The sequence below is a fragment of the Anser cygnoides genome, chromosome 28, assembly GCF_040182565.1.
Source record: "Anser cygnoides isolate HZ-2024a breed goose chromosome 28, Taihu_goose_T2T_genome, whole genome shotgun sequence".
NCBI lineage: Eukaryota > Metazoa > Chordata > Aves > Anseriformes > Anatidae > Anser > Anser cygnoides.
In genome coordinates this window covers 1,162,204-1,181,294 of record NC_089900.1, presented here as the reverse complement: position 1 = coordinate 1,181,294, position 19,091 = coordinate 1,162,204, and the positions used below count along the sequence as shown (strand labels likewise).

Below are 19,091 nucleotides of genomic sequence, written 5' to 3'. Positions count from 1 at the left end.
GAGGTACTGACAGAAACTCAGGAGAGTCTGCTCTGCTGGAAGTCGTGCTGCTGAGGTTATGAGTCATGTCCTGAATCTTGTGGGACTGAGGGCAGAAAGGGAAGTACCAGAGTATTCTGTTAGCACTGTCCTGCCATTCCCTGCCCATGGTTCTGCTGCCTGCAGCTGTCCCTGCCTGCAGCTGGGTCTCTGTCCCCACACCTCCTGCCTGCAGGTCACAGCCCCCATCCCAACTGCTGGGTGCTCAGCTCTGCCCTGCAGACACCTCCTGGCAGCAGGGCTCTGCCCAGGGGCAGCTCGCTGGGGGCACGTCCTAGAGACCAGGTCACACAGACCCTGCTGGCACTGCACGTGTGGTGGTGGAGTTTTCTGTGGGCTGAGGGGCAGGAAAGGGACTTGTTGGGGGTCCTTGTAATGCTCCTGAAGTGACCTGAAGTGACAGCCTTTATTTCTATTCTCACTGAGCCAAAGAAGAGAAAACTGAAAGCAGAGAGTCTGGAAAGCTAAGAGTGCAGCAGGAATTTCCTATCATTATCCCTGCTCTTGCAACGTCCCCTTGGATACATACCAGTTGTGCTGCGGAGCTGTGAGCAGGCTGCCCTAGGCAGCAGCCCCCCACCAGCAGCAGGACCCTGCCCTGCCGGGGGGGCTCCTTCCACCCGCAGCTTCTCCCCGCAGCGCCCTGGGCAGCTCCCCGCGCAGGCTGAGTGCTGAGCCTGGCAGGCGGCAGAGGCCCTGCCCCGGCACACAGCCCCTGGGGCACAGCAGGGACCCTGCTCTGCACCACAGCCCTGGGCACCCCTGCCTGCACCCGCGGCTTCTCCTTCCTCCAGGAGCTGCGGCTGCATTGCCCTCCAGCCAGAGACTTACCGGGGTCAGGGCTGGCAAGTGTTCTCCCCCAGCGAGCTCTGTGCATCCTGCCACTTCTGCCTGCCTTTACCCACTCTGTCTCTGCAGGCAGTGCCCCCAGCCCTGCTGCGCTGGGCACAGGAGCTGCTCCTGGGCAGAGCTGGCTCTCTGCAGTGCTGCCCGCTTGCCAGGAGCTCCCCTTGGGCCCAGGAGCCCGGCCCAGCTCAGCAGCACAGGCCCAGCCCAAGGCCTCCCTTGCTCTGCCCCCCACCAGGCTCCCTGCCCATGGCCCTGGGGCTGCAGGGGAACCTGCTGGGAAACAGCCCGAAGGGATCCCTGGGGTTCCCTCTCTCACCTGGGCATACACACTTCCTGGGGGTATGCTCATTTCTCCTTGCAGAAAACCAATTAAGTGGAACAATCACATCTCCTTGTCCCAGTATCAGTTTGGACATGAAGTCATGGTCAGGGACTGATCTCCTTCATCCCCACTTGAGGAAGGAATTCAGCAGAGTCAGTCGAGGCATCTCATGCTGCTTGTTATTCCTGGGGCTGGAAGAGGGTCTCAGCTCCCTCCCATGGCTGCCACAGACCCGCAGGAGCTGGGATTCCTCTGGCCTCAGTTCAGGTGTCCACAACATAGGCAGCTTAATGCGAATTACTGAGCCACAATAGCTCCTTAGTGGAGATGGAGGACAGGCAGGAGCTGTTCAGATGCAAACATCTGGTGAAATTTGAGGTTGATCCCCTGGGAGTGTGGTGGAGGCATTCCTTTGGGTAACTGAAATGGCAGCAGATGGGCTTCCCTCCCTCCCCTGGCACACACACTTCTTCACACCAGGGTCTTTTCTCCTAGCAGAAAGTGAATTAGCTGTAACAATAACTTCTTCATGTCGCAGTATCAGTTAGGACATGAAGTCATGGTCAGGGACTGATCTCCTTCATCCCCCCTTAAGGTAGAGATCCAGCAGAGTCAGTTAAAGCATCTCATTCAGGATTTTAGTCCTGTGGATAGAAGGGTGCTCATCTCACTCCCATGCCTGCCCCAGACCCACAGGACCTGGGATTCCTCTGCCCTCCGTTTAATGTACACCACATGGGCACCTGAAGGTGAGCTCCTTTTCTCAGCTCCAACATCATTAATGGAGATGGAGGAAATCAGGGGGCTGCAAACACCTGGTGACATGTCAGGGGGCAGAGGGATGTGCAGGTATCTACCCTGCTCTACCCTGAGGGACAGGGCAATAATATTGCCCTGGAGGAATCCCACTGAGGCTGGTGGGGAATGCCTCTGGCCAGCTGAAGTGACAGCAAATGCACACATTTAGGACAACTAAACCTGTCCCTCCTCAGTAGGCTCAGGGCAGCCTGTAGAGGTATCCACCTGACCCAGTGGAGAACTGTGCCACAGGGAGACCTGAGTCTCTCTCCCTCTTCTCCATCTGGTTTTCCCTCCATCTCCAGTGACTGTAATGGCACTTGTCTCAGGGACATCCCTACATTGCCTAACCTCGTTCAGGGCAGCTGCTCCATGTAATAGCCAGTTCCAGGCCTGCAGTGCTACCTGAGATGCCAACGCTGCCCAGCACCACTGGAGCATGCAGCTGACACGGGCAGCACAGGACCCATGGACAGCTCTGGCCATTCATAGCTGGTACTTAACGGGAACCCGGATGGCATCTCCGACAGATCTGGTGCTTATGAGCAAGTGACTGCTTCTCAGGGCTGCAGCAAGCCAAGGTCTGTCCCTCCTCTATCCAACAGAGGCAGGCAGTGCATGGATATGAGGCACATCACACCGGGGTTTCCACTTGTGTTTGCCAACACTGCTTCTGCTTCTCACCCCCATCCTTTACTCAAGACACAGCCCAGTGATTTTTTTCTGTGTCCCTGGATCACAGGACGCCCATAGCCAAGGACTTTGGCAGCAGCCCCTTCTCCTGCCTGGAGATCAGCCCCAGCTCCAGCACTGGCCCTCAGGGCTGCACCAACACCACAAAAGGCCCTCTGCTGTCAGGGCAGCACAGCCCAGGCCTGTTTCCTTCTGGCCTCAGGATCACCAGGGCGTGCTCTGCTTCGGGCCCCTCATTTCATCCTCCCATGGCCATCTGCCATCCACGGCAGCATGTCTCTGCTGTGAAGGAAAGCCTCTGCATGCCCAGGCTTGGGCAGAGGATCTGGGACAAGGCTGAGTTTGGCCCTTGTGCCACAGCTGAGGTGCTGCAGCCCAGATGTGCCCCAATGCCCTCAGCGTGGGGCACAGGCAGGAGGAGCTGGATCCCCGCCTGCTGTCACAGGGCTGGGACATGGATGGAAGAGCTGCTGAGGTGTGGGGGGACAGGTCCCTCAGCTTGGGGTGCTGTGCTGGATGGGTGCAGATTCTTCAGAAGAGACAGGTGGGGATGATCAACAGTGATTACGTTTGCCATTCCCTCTTGTACCACCTCTGCCTCCTGCATGGCAGACTGGGGGATGTTGCTGAGGCCTTCTCAGAGCACAGAGCCTTGTGGGATGTCCAGGGAGGAAGGCCCTGGCATGCACTGCAATTCCATCTGTATAACACATCCTACTTCTCCAAGTGAGGGACATGCAGTGAAAAGGAGTTCGGGCGTGGTGAGGGGCTGCTGCATCCCAGGTGCCTTCGCTCCCATCTTTTGAAAAAAGGCCAGGCCCAGGACAAGCCTCAAACCCCACCTTCCTGGAAGGGCTCCCAAGAGCAGAGGTGTGTTGGGGCAGGGTGGCAGTAGTGACGTCTCCAGGGCTCCACCTCCTATATTCCATGGGCTTGGTCACCATTTGCAGATGTTCCTGGTGGATTTGTCAGAAACTGCTAGTAAAGAACTGGGCAGAAGGGAGGTGACAGTTTCTCAGGACAAGAAGGGAAATCTCTCGTCTCTCTCCCGACCTGCGCCATCTCCTTGCTGGTGACCTCACAGGCCTTCAGATGACACGTGCTGATGTCACAGGGGGATGCACTGCATCACCAGGATATCATCACTGGAGCAGCGGCAGTGCCGGCACTTCCCTGCAAGGCCTGGTCCCTGCTGGGCACTGCTTGGGTGCTCCCCACCGCTGTCCTTCTGTGGCCAGGAGTGGGGGCAGCAGGCAGCAAGGTTGTACTGGGCGACCCTCGCTGACGGGCGGAGGAGCAGGGGCACCTTGCAGAGGAGCTGTGGTTGAGGAGCCAGGGTGGGCATCCCTTGTCGTGAGCTGAGGGCCAGCAGCAAGCGAGATGGAGGGCTGCTGGAGGGTGACCATCACCTCTGACCTTACTTCCCTGTTCCCAGTGCTCCTGCAGCTCTTCTCCAAAGGTGAGGGTGTCAGGATCCCCTTCCCAAGGGGTGTCCCAGGGGCTGTCAGCTGTCCAGAGCTCCAAGTCCAGGGCTTTGGGAGGAGGCTGGATAGGGCTGATGGCTGCTGCAAGAGCCCTGCCTGAGGGTCCTTCTGGGCTGAGGGGACAATGTGGCAGTCAGGATTCCTGGGTCCTGATGCTAGGGCTGCCCTTATCCCCGGGGCTCCTCTGGCCATGGCTCAGCCTCCTCCTGATGTGGGACAGTCCAGGGCCAGGTTTCCCTGGGAGCTGGTGCCTCTTTGGGATCTGGCTCTGGGAGGAAAGACCTCTGGTGTCCCAGAGCCTGGTGTGGCCTGCAGCTCCCCCAGGCCTCTCAGGGATGTGCCAGAAATGCCTGTGTTGGAAATCAAGCCTTCCTCTTCTATTGCTCTCCTTCAGGGGAACCTCTGTTCCTTCTCTTCTGTGCAGCCAGGCTGGCAGAGCATGTTCTGGGTGTTGAGATGCCATCCCTGGGTGGCCACAGTCCTGGTGCTGAACCCTTTCCATGTCCGTTACTGTGGTGGTGTTATCCAGCTAAGCAGGTGAACTCCACGGCAACTGCTCTTTCACGTCCAACCTACAAGGAAAAAGGGGAGAAAATATGATTACAAGAGCTCAGGGGTTGAGGTAGAGCACGAGGTCACCCACCAAATACCATCATGGGCATCAATTATCATCACCGGCAAGACAGACTTAGCAGAGGCAGATTAATAGAATTTATTGCCTATTACTGGTGGACTACAACCATCAGGAACCACAAGCAAACTAAAAACACCATTCCCCCCATCCAGCCTCTTGTAACTCCTTCCCCTGAGTGGTGCAGGGGAATGGGGATTGCAGTCAGTCCATGACGCTTGTCTCCACCGCTCCTTGACAATCCATCTCTGCCCTCTCTGGGTCTCTCATGCGGGATGCCCTCCTTCCTGAATGGGTCCTGCGTGGGGACTAAAGGGTTGAGATAATAACAGATATGACCAGATCATGTTAAAATAAAATGGTTACAAGCATTATATCTGCTTCATAGCTGCTGACCACAAGGTGTATTTTTTTATTTATTTTTTAATCTCGGTGTAGTAGTTGTGTTTCGCCTCAGAATTCTGTTAGATAGCACATTACGTACTCGGTGTATTCCCTGTTGTGCTGGGGGCTTTCTGGGGGCTGGTTTATGGTTATTAGTTTACTCTACTGGGTAACACTACCTTATGTTATGATGAAATTGCTGGTCATGAGACTAATCTGGTAGTTGTACTCAGCATTGCTGTCACCTCCATACTTGAGGAACCTTCTCTCGGAAACTGTTCATAATTAACAGTCTCTACCTTTTCTCCTCGTGGAGACAATCTATGGGAGGGATGAGGGGGGACACTTCTTCTCCCCACTTCTTCCCTTTCTCTTTCTCCTTCACCTCCCCCTTTCTCCTCCAGGCTAGGTACAATAGCTCTTCAAAACTTTCAATATCCTTGGGATGTTCAAACCAACTTCTTCTTATTCTTATTTCTCCTGAATGTGTTTCAGGTTTTGTTTAAGGTTAGGGTAACCTATTTCTAGAATGCCACACAGTGATGTGCCTTGAGGCAGGATAATTGTGAGTGGCAGGGAATGTTGGAGGATATGGGCGGGCACCTAGAACTGTAGGCACCTGCAATGCTTTGTTACTTCACCCATGAACAAGTGCAGAATCCTAAAAAAAATAATCACAGAATGCTTGAAAAAGGAGTGTCATCACCCTGGCAATTCCAAAGAGACAGAAATCACTGCAATGTGCTGGGGCTTGGCCTTTGCTTACTGAGTTGCAATCTACACAACTCCAATCCCTGTGACTGGGCCACAGAACCAACCTGTGCCTGTATCAGTCATACGTATACGTGAGAAAAAAACCACCTTGTTTAGCAATGAAAGAAGCTCCTACTCATACAGGGAAGGAGGAAGAAGAAGAAGAGGCAGGCTACTCCCAAGTAGGGCTGTCAGAGGAACAGGTGGATGAAGAGTGAGATAACATAAAATCATCAGTAAGCACCTGATCACTGTTCCTTCGGGAGCTGTGAGATGTGCGAAAAGATTTCATCCATCATCTAGGCCAGCACATTGTCACCTGTCTGATCTGATACTGGGATAACAGGGCCAGTAGCCTGGAATTAGAGGGCAGGGATGCCAAGCCGCTGGATCCCTCCCCAGGGAAGGGGGCATTGACAAAGCAGTTGGAAAGGGGGCACAAACCCTCACTCTCTTGAGGCAACTCCTGTCAGGTGTAAAGGAAAGGCATCCCTTCAAGGAAGATGTTGTATGTCACCTAGGCAAATGGACCACCAGGGAGAGAGGCAGCCCGTATCTGATGGAATTGGCCATGCTGGAGGTGATTTATGGTGATTTATGCACATTAAACACTTTTCTACCTTGCCCGGTACCTCACAGGATCCTTCTGTTGTGGGGTTGCTCAGGGTCGAAGTGCCATTAGCAATCCAAATGGTGCACCACTGGCAATACGGCACTCTCCGAGACTCCCTGATTCATCAACTGGAGAGCCAAGGACTGATCAGCAAAATTTGTTCAACCTTTAATAATCCCATAGGGTCAGTGCAAATGTCTAATGGAGAGCTGCAACTAACAGTGGAGTACTGTGTCTAGAATGAATTCACACCAAATTCAATAGGTCATCTATAGTCTTCTCTCCTTACAGTCTTAGCTCTAAGAGCAGTTAAATGATCCCTTCCTGGGATCATAAGGAACCAGTACCTCCTGGCCAGAACACTCTCCCTGTACCCATGGATGCACGCCCTTAGGTCCCATGAACTGTTAAGGGTGGACTTTGCAAAGTAACCACTGATTTTGTCCCCACCCACTGCCTGTTGTAGCCCTGCAGAGTCCCGCCTCAAGGCACAAAGGGCAGGGAGACCTTGCTGGTGAGAGCTGAGGCCCTGTGCAGATGTCCGTGACGCAACAGCCATTACAGCCATGGGGCATGTAGAAGATGAAGAAAATGGTTTAGCTCTCCCTGTGACACATGACTCCTTTTGCTCTGCTGACAGCCTCTGCAGGCTGCCCTGCACATAAGGAGTAGGGACAGGTTCAGTTGTCCTACATGTGGCATCTGCTGCCATTTCAGTTACCCAAAGGACATATGCCTCCAGCTGACTCGCAGAGGATCTACCACAAATTTCACCAGATGTTTGCATCTGAACAGCTCCTGCCTGTCCTCCATCTCCACTAAGGAGCTATTGTGGCTCAGTAATTCGCATTAAGCTGCCTATGTTGTGGACTCCTGAACTGAGGCCAGAGGAATCCCAGCTCCTGCGGGTCTGTGGCAGCCATGGGAGGGAGCTGAGACCCCTTCCAACCCCAGGAATAACAAGCAGCATGAAATGCCTCGACTGACTCTGCTGAATTCCTTCCTTAAGGGGGGATGAAGAAGATCAGTCCCTGACCATGACTTCATGTCCTAACTGATACTGGGACATGAAGAAGTTATTGTTACAGCTAATTCACTTTCTCCTAGGAGAAATGATGCTAGTGTGAAGAAGTGTGTGTGCCCAGGGGAGGGAGGGAACCCCAGGGATCCCTTTGGGCTGTTTCCCAGCAGGTTCCCCTGCAGCCCCAGGGCCATGGGCAGGGAGCCTGGTGGGGGGCAGAGCAAGGGAGGCCTTGGGCTGGGCCTGTGCTGCTGAGCTGGGCCGGGCTCCTGGGCCCAAGGGGAGCTCCTGGCAAGCGGGCAGCGCTGCAGAGAGCCAGCTCTGCCCAGGAGCAGCTCCTGTGCCCAGCGCAGCAGGGCTGGGGGCACTGCCTGCAGAGACAGAGTGGGTAAAGGCAGGCAGAGGTGGCAGGATGCACAGAGCTCGCTGGGGGAGAACACTTGCCAGCCCTGACCCCGGTAAGTCTCTGGCTGGAGGGCAATGCAGCCGCAGCTCCTGGAGGAAGGAGAAGCCGCGGGTGCAGGCAGGGGTGCCCAGGGCTGTGGTGCAGAGCAGGGTCCCTGCTGTGCCCCAGGGGCTATGTGCCGGGGCAGGGCCTCTGCCGCCTGCCAGGCTCAGCACTCAGCCTGCGCGGGGAGCTGCCCAGGGCGCTGCGGGGAGAAGCTGCGGGTGGAAGGAGCCCCCCCGGCAGGGCAGGGTCCTGCTGCTGGCGGGAGGCTGCTGCCTGGGGCAGCCTGCGCACAGCTCTATTGTACGACAAGGGCATTTCCCAAGCAAACAAGGTCAAAATAGGGATTTTCTGCCCTCTTTTCAATTGCCTACTCAACTGGACAGGAGGGGAAGCAGGAAGAAGTGGAAGAGGAGCTGTAAGTTTGAGCACATTGCTGAGACTCCTGAACTGTAACTCTGAGGATCAGTATGTTTGTGAGCTGCCCCAAATGTACCTTCAGCCTCTCCTCTTCATATTGAAAGCGACAGCATCAACTTTGCTGAACCCAGCAGGGCTTTCTGACAGGTCCTTTTCCACCTGCAAAGATGCACATGCACCTAGGCAGTCTCTTGCATACAGGCAGGTTTCTGAAGGGCAAAGATTACTGCACACAGATTTGGTTGAGGCTGTGAGCAGAAACAGGAAGAAGACATGAGACAGGGAAACAACTCCCAGAAATAAAACCTTCAGGCATCAGGGATATGATCAAGGAATGAGGGGAAAGTTAATCAGAAATCTTGTCAGAGGGAGAATTCATCAGAAGACTCCATATTATTTCCATTCAGTGCAGACCCCTTCCTCTGAGCATGCCCCCTTGCCTCCTCTCCCACCCAGAAAAGCCTCTGCCCTCACGCCCATGGGTCCAAGGCATGGGGCATGTCTTCTGCAGCCAGAGCTCCAGCAGAGCAGAGGTGCATCTCTCCAGCCATGCGCCCATTTCCACCTGTGCTGCAACTGCAGAGGGGGTCAGCTGCCTGGGGGTTGTGGGCAATGCAATCTGTGAGGATGGGGAGAGAGTTGACTTTCCCTTCAGGAAAGATCATCACTAGGTCATTTGGTTATCTCCTTGGGGTGTCCTTTCAATCTGTGAGCTGTCCTGCAGGATGCAAATCTTTTCCACAGCATTTCTGTGTTATGTGAAACCCAGGGAAGAAGCAGAGAGATGCTACATGCAACTGTTGGGTTGGTGAAATGAATGATAGGTGTCCTTGACTAGAGGTGTGGTGCTGAGACCTTGTTCAGGTACCTTGAGAAAGGCTGGGCATTGACAGATTGGCAGTGGATTCATCTGGTCTCAGCAGCATCTGGCTTCTTTTCAGGGTAACATAAATGTGATTGCCCTCCATCTACAAAAGCTCAGGCAGCTGGGGACAAGTCCATCCAGCTCCCTCACTCTGCTCTGAGCCACAGGGAATCCCTTTGCCTCTCAGGTCTCACAACCATTCCCTGTGAGTGCAGCAGAAATGCTCAGGATTTCTGACTTCAGAGAACACTGTGTGGGCATGAAGAGGGGGAAGAGAATGTGTATAAAAAATTGCCCCTAAAACTCCTTTCTGCCAACTACATTATGTAGCACCGGAATGCAGATGTTAACATGCTGACATGAAGATGATCAGCATGCTGGAGCACCTCTCCTTCGAACAAAGGCTGAGAGAGTTGGGGCTGATCAGGGTGACCTCACTGCAGCTTTTCCGTATTTAAAGGGGTCTTATAAAAAAGATGGAGAGCTACTTTTTGATCAATCAGATAATGACAGGATTGGGGAATGTTTTTAAACCAAAAGAGGGGAGATCTAGATTAGAGATTAGCAGGAAATTCTTCACTCAGAGGGAGGCGAGGTACTGAAACATATTGCCCAGATAGGCTGTGAATGTCCTATTCCTAGAGGTGTTCAGGACCAGGTTGGATGAGGTCCTGGGCATCCTGACCTAGTGGGTAGCATCCCTGCCCATGGCAAGGCAATTGGAACTAGATTATCTGTAAGGTCTCTTCCAACCCGAGCTATTCTGTGATTCTATGCTCTCTTGTGTAAGAAGGGATTTCATCTGACAAAATCTGAAAATAAAACCTTACCCTCCTGCTATGTTCCTGTGTACTCCTTGCACTGGGTCAGGACTGATTCCCTCGTGAGACCAGCAGCAGAGGCCCCTGTTCCTCATTGCACACTGAACCTTAAAAATGAAGCTCATGTCATGTAGCTAAATGAAACATTCCAGCAGAGAAACAAAAAGCATTTGAGTATGGAAGGGGGAGGTCTACAAGGAATGGCACAGGGTTCACTCAGAGAAACCTGTCCTAACTTTTCATTGTCTTTTACTACATGTACAGATCTCCATACCCAACAGGCATCAGATGTCCAACAGCAGCTCCATCAGCGAGTTCCTCCTCCTGCCATTCGCAGACACGCGGGAGCTGCAGCTCCTACACTTCGCGCTCTTCCTGGCCATCTACCTGGCTGCCCTCCTGGGCAATGGCCTCATCCTCACAGCCGTAGCCTGCGACCACCGCCTCCACACCCCCATGTACTTCTTCCTCCTCAACCTCGCCGTCCTTGACCTGGGCTGCATCTCCACCACTCTCCCCAAAGCCATGGCCAATTCCCTCTGGGACACCAGGGCCATCTCCTATGCAGGATGTGTTGCACAGGAATTTCTGTTTGTCTTTTTGATGTCATCAGACTATTCTCTTCTCACCATCATGGCCTACAACCGCTACGTTGCCATCTGCAAGCCCCTGCACTATGGGACCCTCCTGGGCAGCAGAGCTTGTGCCCAGATGGCAGCAGCTGCCTGGGGCAGTGGGTTGCTCAATGCTCTGCTGCTCACTGCCAATACATTTTCACTGCCCCTCTGCCAAGGCAATGCTGTGGACCAGTTCTTCTGTGAAATCCCCCAGATCCTCAAGCTCTCCTGCTCACATTCCTACCATAGGGATCTTAGACTTCTCGCATTTAGTAGTCTTCTGTTTTTGGGCTGTTTTATTTTCATTGTTCTCTCCTACATTCAGATCTTCAAGGCTGTGCTGAGGATGCCCTCTGAGCAGGGACGGCACAAAGCCGTTTCCACATGTGTCCCTCATTTGGTCGTGGTCTCTTTGTTAATCGTCACTGGCATGTTTGCCTACCTGAAGCCCCCCTCTATCTTTTCCGCAGCCCTGGACCTGGTGGTGGCAGTTCTTTACTCTGTGGTTCCCCCAGCACTGAACCCCCTCATCTACAGCATGAGGATGCAAGCACTAAAGGATGCTATTGTGAAAGTGCTTTTATGGACATTTTTCAGGAATCATAAATGTCCCATATCTCTCCACAGGTGACCCCCTGTATATCCCATTCAAACCTTGTGTTTCCTTCTTTTCCATTATTATATTTTGTCTTGTTTTCATATTTCATTATTTTTAACTGTTTTTGCTTCTGCTTTTCATCCCCCCCAATATTTTCACTCCTACCACTGCTATTGAGGAATGAACATGCATTGTGTCAGATGAAGCCTGTCCAAGCCTGTTTAAAAGTGTGTATCAATGTGGACTTTCTCGTAGCAAAGTAATAGCTGAATATAAATTAAGTGGGACTTTTTCACTTCCTGATGGCTGAGCTTTTAGTTTAAAGCTCAGTATTAGTGGCATCAACCAAAGGGAAAGTACAAAATCCCAGGTGGGAGCTGGTCTTGGAAATGTCTGACTTCTTCCTCCTGTTGGGATCCGTGGCTGTGAGTGGGGCAGTGATGCTGGGCCAGCCCAGAGACAGGCCTGTGGACAGGAGCCACAGCACTGCAGCAAGTTCTCACACGGCCACCACCCCCAAACTACTGCCAGGCCCCAGGCCCCAGCCAGGCCGGCCTCTCCCCTCAGTCACAGCCATGGCTGCAGGGACCAGGAGACACCTGGGGCAGGATGTGTGGGTGGGCAGCACCAGCCCCAGCGCTCCTGGCAGCCCCTCTGCAGCCAGAGCAGCTCCCAAAGGTCAGGACGGGCCTCAGTGCTGCCCACAGAGCTGGGGGGCTCTGGGGGCTGCAGGCACTGGCAGCACCTGCTGGGAGACCCCAAAGCCAGGGCTGAGCGTCAGTGCCTGGCACCACAGCTCGCAGTGCCTCCTGTCCTGTGTCCTGACCTCTCTCAGGAGCACCGCTGGGTGTGTTATTCCCTGCCTGGGTGTGGAAAGGAGCTGCTGGAGGGCTTCACTGGTGATCTCTGCAGCCCCTGGCTCTGGCCCCACATCAGCTCGCAATTACTGCCACTGTCCCTCTGCACTGGCTGTTGGGTTTCTCACATGCCCTCCTCTGATCTCATGCAGTGCATCTCTTCCTGGAGCAGGCCCTCACAGCCTGCTTGCAGAGTCCCAGGGGATCCTGGTGAGGCTGTGCTTCAAGAGCAGGCTGGGATTGCCCTTGGTCTGAGTAGGTGTGGTGATCTGGCAGGGGCACAAGTTGGGGCAGAGAAGATAGAAAAAGCAGAAAGAGAGATATCAAATAAAAGGGGGAAAAAAAATCACCTCTGAGCATGAGAGGTGAACCAAGCACTGACCAACGTGATCTAGCTGCCAAGTTATCCCAGCTGAGGGCAGGCCAAGGTACAGGCCTCCAAAGGTTCTTCCAATTCATAATCCTCAAGGAAGAAGGAGCTGGTCAGTGGAGTCTGGACCTGGGAATACTGCTGTGGGTTGAGACTCTGCCTGCTTTTGTGATCTCTGCTCATCAGGGTTACCTAGTGAGTGAGGTCATCCTAAAAGCAAACTCTGTTCCATGGGCACCAGGACTCAGACTGGTTTGAGGTACCATGGAAAAGTTCTCAGAAACACTGCCAGGTATCATAGAATGACAGAATGTTTGAGGTTGGAAGGGAGCTCTGGAGATTGCCTAGGCCAACCCCTTTGCTCAAACAGGATCAGCCTGAGCAGGTTGCCCAGGTCCATGTCCAAATGGGTTCTGAATACCTCCAGGGATGGAGGCTCCACAACTTCCCTGAGCAACCACAAGCCTCCACGATCTGAGGACATCTTTTAGTGGAAGGCAGTCAGGTTTGTTAAACCCATTTTCCGCTTTATAAATTCCTACTTACTCCTCCCAGTCGTGTTCTTAACCACCACTTCTTTGGAATCCGGTTTGCCCAAGGGTTCCCTAACAAGGTCCTCCACCTCACAAAGTACGACTTCCTTGCTTCAGGCTTTTTTTGTTCTGATCTCAAGGACTTGCCGTTCCAGAAGCCAAGGTTGGAAAGAATGCAGCAAAGAGGACAGTGAGCAGTGCCTCAGCCCTCTCTATGTCCTCTGCCACCTGGGCCTTCTCTGTAATTAGCAGTGAGTCTGCATTTTATCCAGCTTTCCATTCAATGCTGATGTCCTTGTAGAAGTCCTTCTTGATATTCTTCATTATCCTAATATGTCCATGTTATTCTTCATGTCCTTTGCCAGATTCAACTCCAGGAGGGCTTTGGTTGTCCTAACAATATCTCTGCATGCTCATCAATTTAGCATTGATGCCCTCCAGAAACCCGTTAGATGGCTTGTGCTCTGTTGTACTGGTATTCTAGCAGAAATCTGGGTGTTTCAACTTCCCCCGTGAGGACCATTTCCTGCAAACTTGAGGCATTTTCCAGTTGTCTGAGGAAGGCCATACCTGCTGCTTCTTCCTTACAGAAGGTCTCTAGGTGACACCAACGACAAGGTCACCCATGTTCATGTGCCGTCTAATCCAGACCCAGATGGTTCTCATCACCAAAACCACGGCAAAGCTCCTTACGTTGCCGCTGCTCTCCCCCTGAAAGGTCTGCTCTCCCTCCATGCCTTACAATGCTCTCCACCCCTGGATGCACCCCTGTTGTGGGCTGTCACACCATCTCTGCTATCCAAAATGAGAGCTCTGTAACCACACACAGACCTCTGGTTCTTCCTCTTGTTCTATGCACTATACACATCAGTGCCCTGGCACTTCAGGGAGATGCCCAGGAATTCCAGTTTCCCAAAAGGGATATCACTGGCTGTCAAGCTGGTAAGTCTCAAGAAACTCTTGGTGAATCCATGCTGACTCCTGATCACTTTGTTATCCTCTGTGTGCTTGGAAATGTTTTCCATGTTTAGCTACCCCATCAGATTCCCGGGAACTGAGGAAAGGCTGTCTGGCCTACAGTTTCCTGGGTCTTCCATCTTGCATTCCTTTAAGACAGGGGTCACATTTGCTTTCCTCAGCTGTGCCCTGGGCCTTAAAAAGGAGTCTCAGGGGAGACCTTATGGTGCTCTACAATCACCTTAAAAAGACTATAGTGAAGTGGGGATCAGTCTCTTCTCAAAGTACCAAGTGATAAGACAAGAGGAAATAGCCTTAAGTTGTGCCAGGAGAGGTTTAGGTTTGATATTCAGAATAATTTCTTCTCTGAAAGAGTTATGAAGTATTGGAACAGGCTGCCAAGGGAAGTAGTTGAGTCATCATCGTTGGAGGTCTTTAAAAAACATGAAAATGTAGGGCTTCGTGACATGTTTTAATGGTGGACATGGCAGTGCTAGGTCAAAGGTTGGACTGGATAATCTTAGAGGTCGTTTCCAACCTAAATGATTCTGTGATTTGCTGATAATTCTGTGCTCCGGGCTTCTGGGTGTTGGAGTCTGCCACTTGTGCCATAAAGATTTGGCTGGTTCATAAACAGGAAGGATGTGTGAGGGAATTCCTAGCACAGGTGTGGCCGCTGCTTGACAGCAAAGAGATAAAAGCAGGATGTGTCCAACCTCTCTAACCTTCATTGCTCTCTGCTCTGCTTAGACCTGAGATGTAAAGGTGAAATGTGCCAATATGTGCATGTCCTGGGAACATAATCTCCCTTTCAAGTGTTGGGAAGAAATATATTTTTGGAGAGAGTTGCATTTTTTTTTTCTTTACACAAAGGGGGAGACAGTGTCATAACTCACTGCTCCATGTACATCACCTTCTAAAAAAATGATGATAACTTGTAGACAAGCATAAAAAACTCTGAAATTGAAGTCTTCTTACAGATTTATTACATTAAGGAATTTTCCACATACATTTCAGTTTGGCCTACAATGTCCTTCAGGGCTTGATTCAGTTGCCCACAAAGATGTTGCTGCTGCCTCAAGGATACCCTGGAATAGCTGAAGCACCCATTTGGGGCTATGAGATATGACACGGGACCTTCTGTCTTTAAAAAAACATGTTCAGAGTCCCTTAGAAGACATTCAGAATTAATATCAGTTGGAGGTCGCTGATATCAATTTATCTGTAGGCAGACAACTAAAAAAAAAAAAATAAATACAGCAGAAAGAAGAGATTCTTTCCTAGAAGGTTGTTTTTTATTATTATTATTATTATTATTATTATTGAATTCTTTCCCTTTAAGAAGACTCCTGGCATCTCCCTAATTAACCCCATAAGAATTGAAGACTTCAGGAGAATTATGCCCAGAGCCTTGGCTTCTGGGGGAGTTTTGCATGTTGATTGGCCTTCTGCTGCCAAGTTCCTGAACTGCACATCCAGAAAGCTGGAGCAAGCCTCTGAAGAAGTAAAAGACAAGCAAGCCTCCAAATGTTTGAGGGTGTTGGCCAGCTCCAGTGAGGGCCATCCCTGAAGAGACCACGATGGGAACAAGCAGACAAGGTGCCTGTGCCTGGGAGATGGTGAAGGAGGAAATCAGAGGCACTGGTTACAGGTGGAAAATCAAGTGGGGATGTGGCTCTGAAAGCCCTTGATGTGTTTCACCAAGGGGGATGGCCAAGGCCTGAGCGCATCCCCTGGAAAGGGGCATCCTGCACTTCCTGGGCTGCTCGGGGCTCTGGCAGGGGCAGTGTGATGTGGGGGTGTGCAATTCCGAGTGCAGGACATTGGTAGGACACTTGCCAGGCTCTGTGGGGTTGAGGAGGTAACAAGGCCCAGGGGCTGTAAGGGACCGGTGTCCTCTGCTGGGCCTCAGTGGAAGAGGCTGCAGCTGTAGCCCTAAAGACACTGGTTCCATTGGGGGGCTCCAGCCCCACAGTGGCCCTCCGCCATGCCCCTCCACATCCTGTCCTACATTTTCCTGTATCTGTGCTTGCCTTCCTGCAGACTTTTACCACACACTCACATTCCCACCTCCCTCTGACCCCATGATTCCAAAGCTCTCCTAATTTCTCTCCATCCTTACTAGCTTTGGCTTCAAACACAAACCTGTGTTTTCCTAAGGATTTCCCAATACCTGTGGTTTCCCCACGACACATCAGGCTTCTTCCAAAGCCTCGCCCTATTGGAACTCTATCAGCCAGTATGTCCCAGCCCCACAGTTGCTTGAATTGTCATTGGATTGAATCTCTACATTGCCGCCCAGAACTAGACATAATCCCCCTGGAACATGCAATTTCTTCCTTTTGGAAACCAAGCATGGCCTTGGGGCACACAAGCACCTCCCTGGATCAGCACGGGGAGGTGCTTGTGCGTACCAAGGCTGTGATGGGTGACACAGAGTGATGCTTGGGGATCCTGGGGATCCACCCCTCCTACCCCAGGGAGAAGTTAGGGTATTCCAGAGAGGTCTCTGCATGCTTCACGGAGGTGCTTTTTGAACGAGCGAGATGCTGAAAGAACTTGCTTGGGAGCTCTGGAGGGACGTCCGAGTACCTTGGGATGTGCTTGGGTTCCCTGGGGAGATGTTTCAATAATGCTGCAGTGGGGTGCCTGAGTGCGGCGGGGAGATGCGTGGGTCCTCCAGGAAGATGCTTGCGTTCTCGGGGGGTTATGCTTGTGTGCCTCAGGGAAATAGCCGTGTTCCTGGGGAGATGCTTTGCTGCTGCTGGGGAATCGTAGAATCACAGAATATCCCGAGTTGGAAGGGACCCATAAGGATGATCAAGTGCAACCCCTGGCACCGCACAGGTCTACCCAAAATGCTTGGGTCCTTAAAAGGGTCACGTTTGGATGCCCTGCAATGACGCTTGGGTGCTCCAGAGAGATGCCTGGCTGAGCCAGGCAGAACCTTGTGAGCTCAGGGTGCTGTTGGGATCTCCTGGAAGGTGCTGGAATGCCCTTGGATGATGCCTCACAGGTAGAATGTAGTGCTTAGGTGTCCTGGGGAGATGCTTGTCTACTCCAACACAAGGCTTGTGTGCCCTGGGGAAAATCTCGGTGATTTCAAGAGGTGCTTATGTTCCTTGGCGAGAGGCTTGGGTGTCGTGGAGAGTGCTCCAGGAAGATGCTTGTATTCCCAAGGGAGACTGGTTCTTTCCCTAGGGAGGTTCATGTCTTCTCTAGGGAGGTGCCTGAATGCTCCTTGGACATGCTCGTGTACTCTGGGGAGCTGCTTGGGTACTCCTAGTACAATAGTTGGGTGCTCCGGGGAGATGCTTGGCTGCTCCCAAGATGGGGACTGGTCTGGGGAATGTTTGGCTGCACCTTAGAGCACAAAAATCTATCCCCTAATCACACAAAGTTCTGCCCCAGGCACCCAAGCATCTCCCTGCAGCACAGAAGCACCTCCCTGCAACACCCAAGCACCTCATTGCACCTCCCACAGGAACCTTCCCACCACAGTCCTACATCTGACTGGAGAACCCAAGCATCTCCCCGGGGCACCAAAACACCACCTGGGGCACACAAAGATCTCACTGGACATGGGAAGCACCTCCCTTGGCACCCAAGAGCTTCCGAGGGCTGCACAAGTACCTACCAGGGTCATTCAAGTATGTCCCCGTGCTCATGCACGCATCCCCCAGGGGACACAGACACCAAAGAGCAGGAACCAAGCATCTCCCCACAGCACTCCGGCATCTCCCTGGAGCCAAGCATCACACAAAAAGCACCCAACCATCTCCCTGGAGCACCCAAAATCCTCCCTGCAGAAACAAAGCTTTACCCTGGATCAAACTAGCCTCTCCCTTGGGCACACAAGCACATCTCCTAGGGTACACAAGCATCCCCAAAGAGCACTCAAGCATTTCTCTGGAGCCACCAAGAAACAGCCAGGATCACCAATCCATCTTCCTGAGACATCCAAAAGAATCTCTGCATCACCCAGCTGTCTTCTTGGAGAAACCAAGCATCTCCCTGCACACCCAGGGAGCGTCTGGACACAGCAGCTAAGAAGCCTGGGGAGCACCCAGATTCTTCCTGGCACAGCCAAGAACTTCCATCGAGCAAGAAAGCAGCTCCTGAGTCCCGCGGGCATCTTCTGAGGCACCCAGGCATCATCTCCGCACCGGGATGAGCACACAAGCATCTCCTCCCCACAGCGGTTCCTGGGCCATTCAGGCTCGCACTGCACTTCAGCCCCTGCTCCATCGCGCACTCACCTCCCTGTCCTGCCCTGCTCTGCCCTCTGCTGCCTGCTGCCAGGGGCTTCCATCCCGACTGGGGCCTGCCCGCAACCAGGGGCCTTTTATCCCGACTGGGCTGCCGTGTCACGGCCCCACTGTGACGCCTGGGTGACACAGCCACCGCTGCCCCGCTGCCCATTGTGACGCCTGGCTGACACATTTCCTGCGTCCCATTTCCCTGGGACAGCCAAACACCTTGCTGGGGAACGCAATCACCTCCCTTGAAGACCAAAGGTCTCCCTGGGGGACCCAAGCATTTTCCCAGGGCGTGCTGCCATCTCCTCAGGGCGTTCAAGCACATTCCAGGAGCACACAGTCTTCTCCTGGAGGCACCCAAGAACATTCCCAGAGCACCCAAGCATCGCTTTGGAGCAAGAAAGCACAACACAGGGGCACCCAGGCATGTCTCGAAAGCACCCAAGCATCTCCTTCGTGCAATCTAGCATCTCCTCAGGGTACACAAGCACCTCCAGGGGCATCCAGCTATCTTCCTGGGGACCCCCAGCACTTCCCTGTGGTCCACAAGCACTTCCCAGGCGGACACAAGCTTGTTTCCAGTAAACCAATGCTTCTCACCTGAGGAAACACACATATCCCCACAGCACCCACGCCTCGTTCTCCAGCGCTCAGCGCTCTCGTTGGAGCATGCAAGCACCTCAGCGGGGCAAACAAACACCTTCTCAGGGAACTCAACAACACTCTTGGAGCGCTCAAGCACCTCCCTGGAGCACACAA

General features: G+C 52.9%; 2 protein-coding genes across 2 annotated transcripts in view; one reads left to right on the top strand and one right to left on the bottom strand.

Annotated features, from left to right (window-relative positions):
* The window catches only part of LOC136787245 (ceramide synthase-like), a 573,680-nt gene that overhangs the window by 410,785 nt on the left and 143,804 nt on the right, over positions 1-19,091 (bottom strand). The gene's annotated exons all lie outside the window — the stretch shown is intronic.
* LOC136787294 (olfactory receptor 14C36-like) lies at positions 10,430-11,389 on the top strand. The gene has a single exon (XM_066984454.1). The coding sequence runs from the start codon at positions 10,430-10,432 to the stop codon at positions 11,387-11,389; it is 960 nt and encodes a 319-aa protein (XP_066840555.1).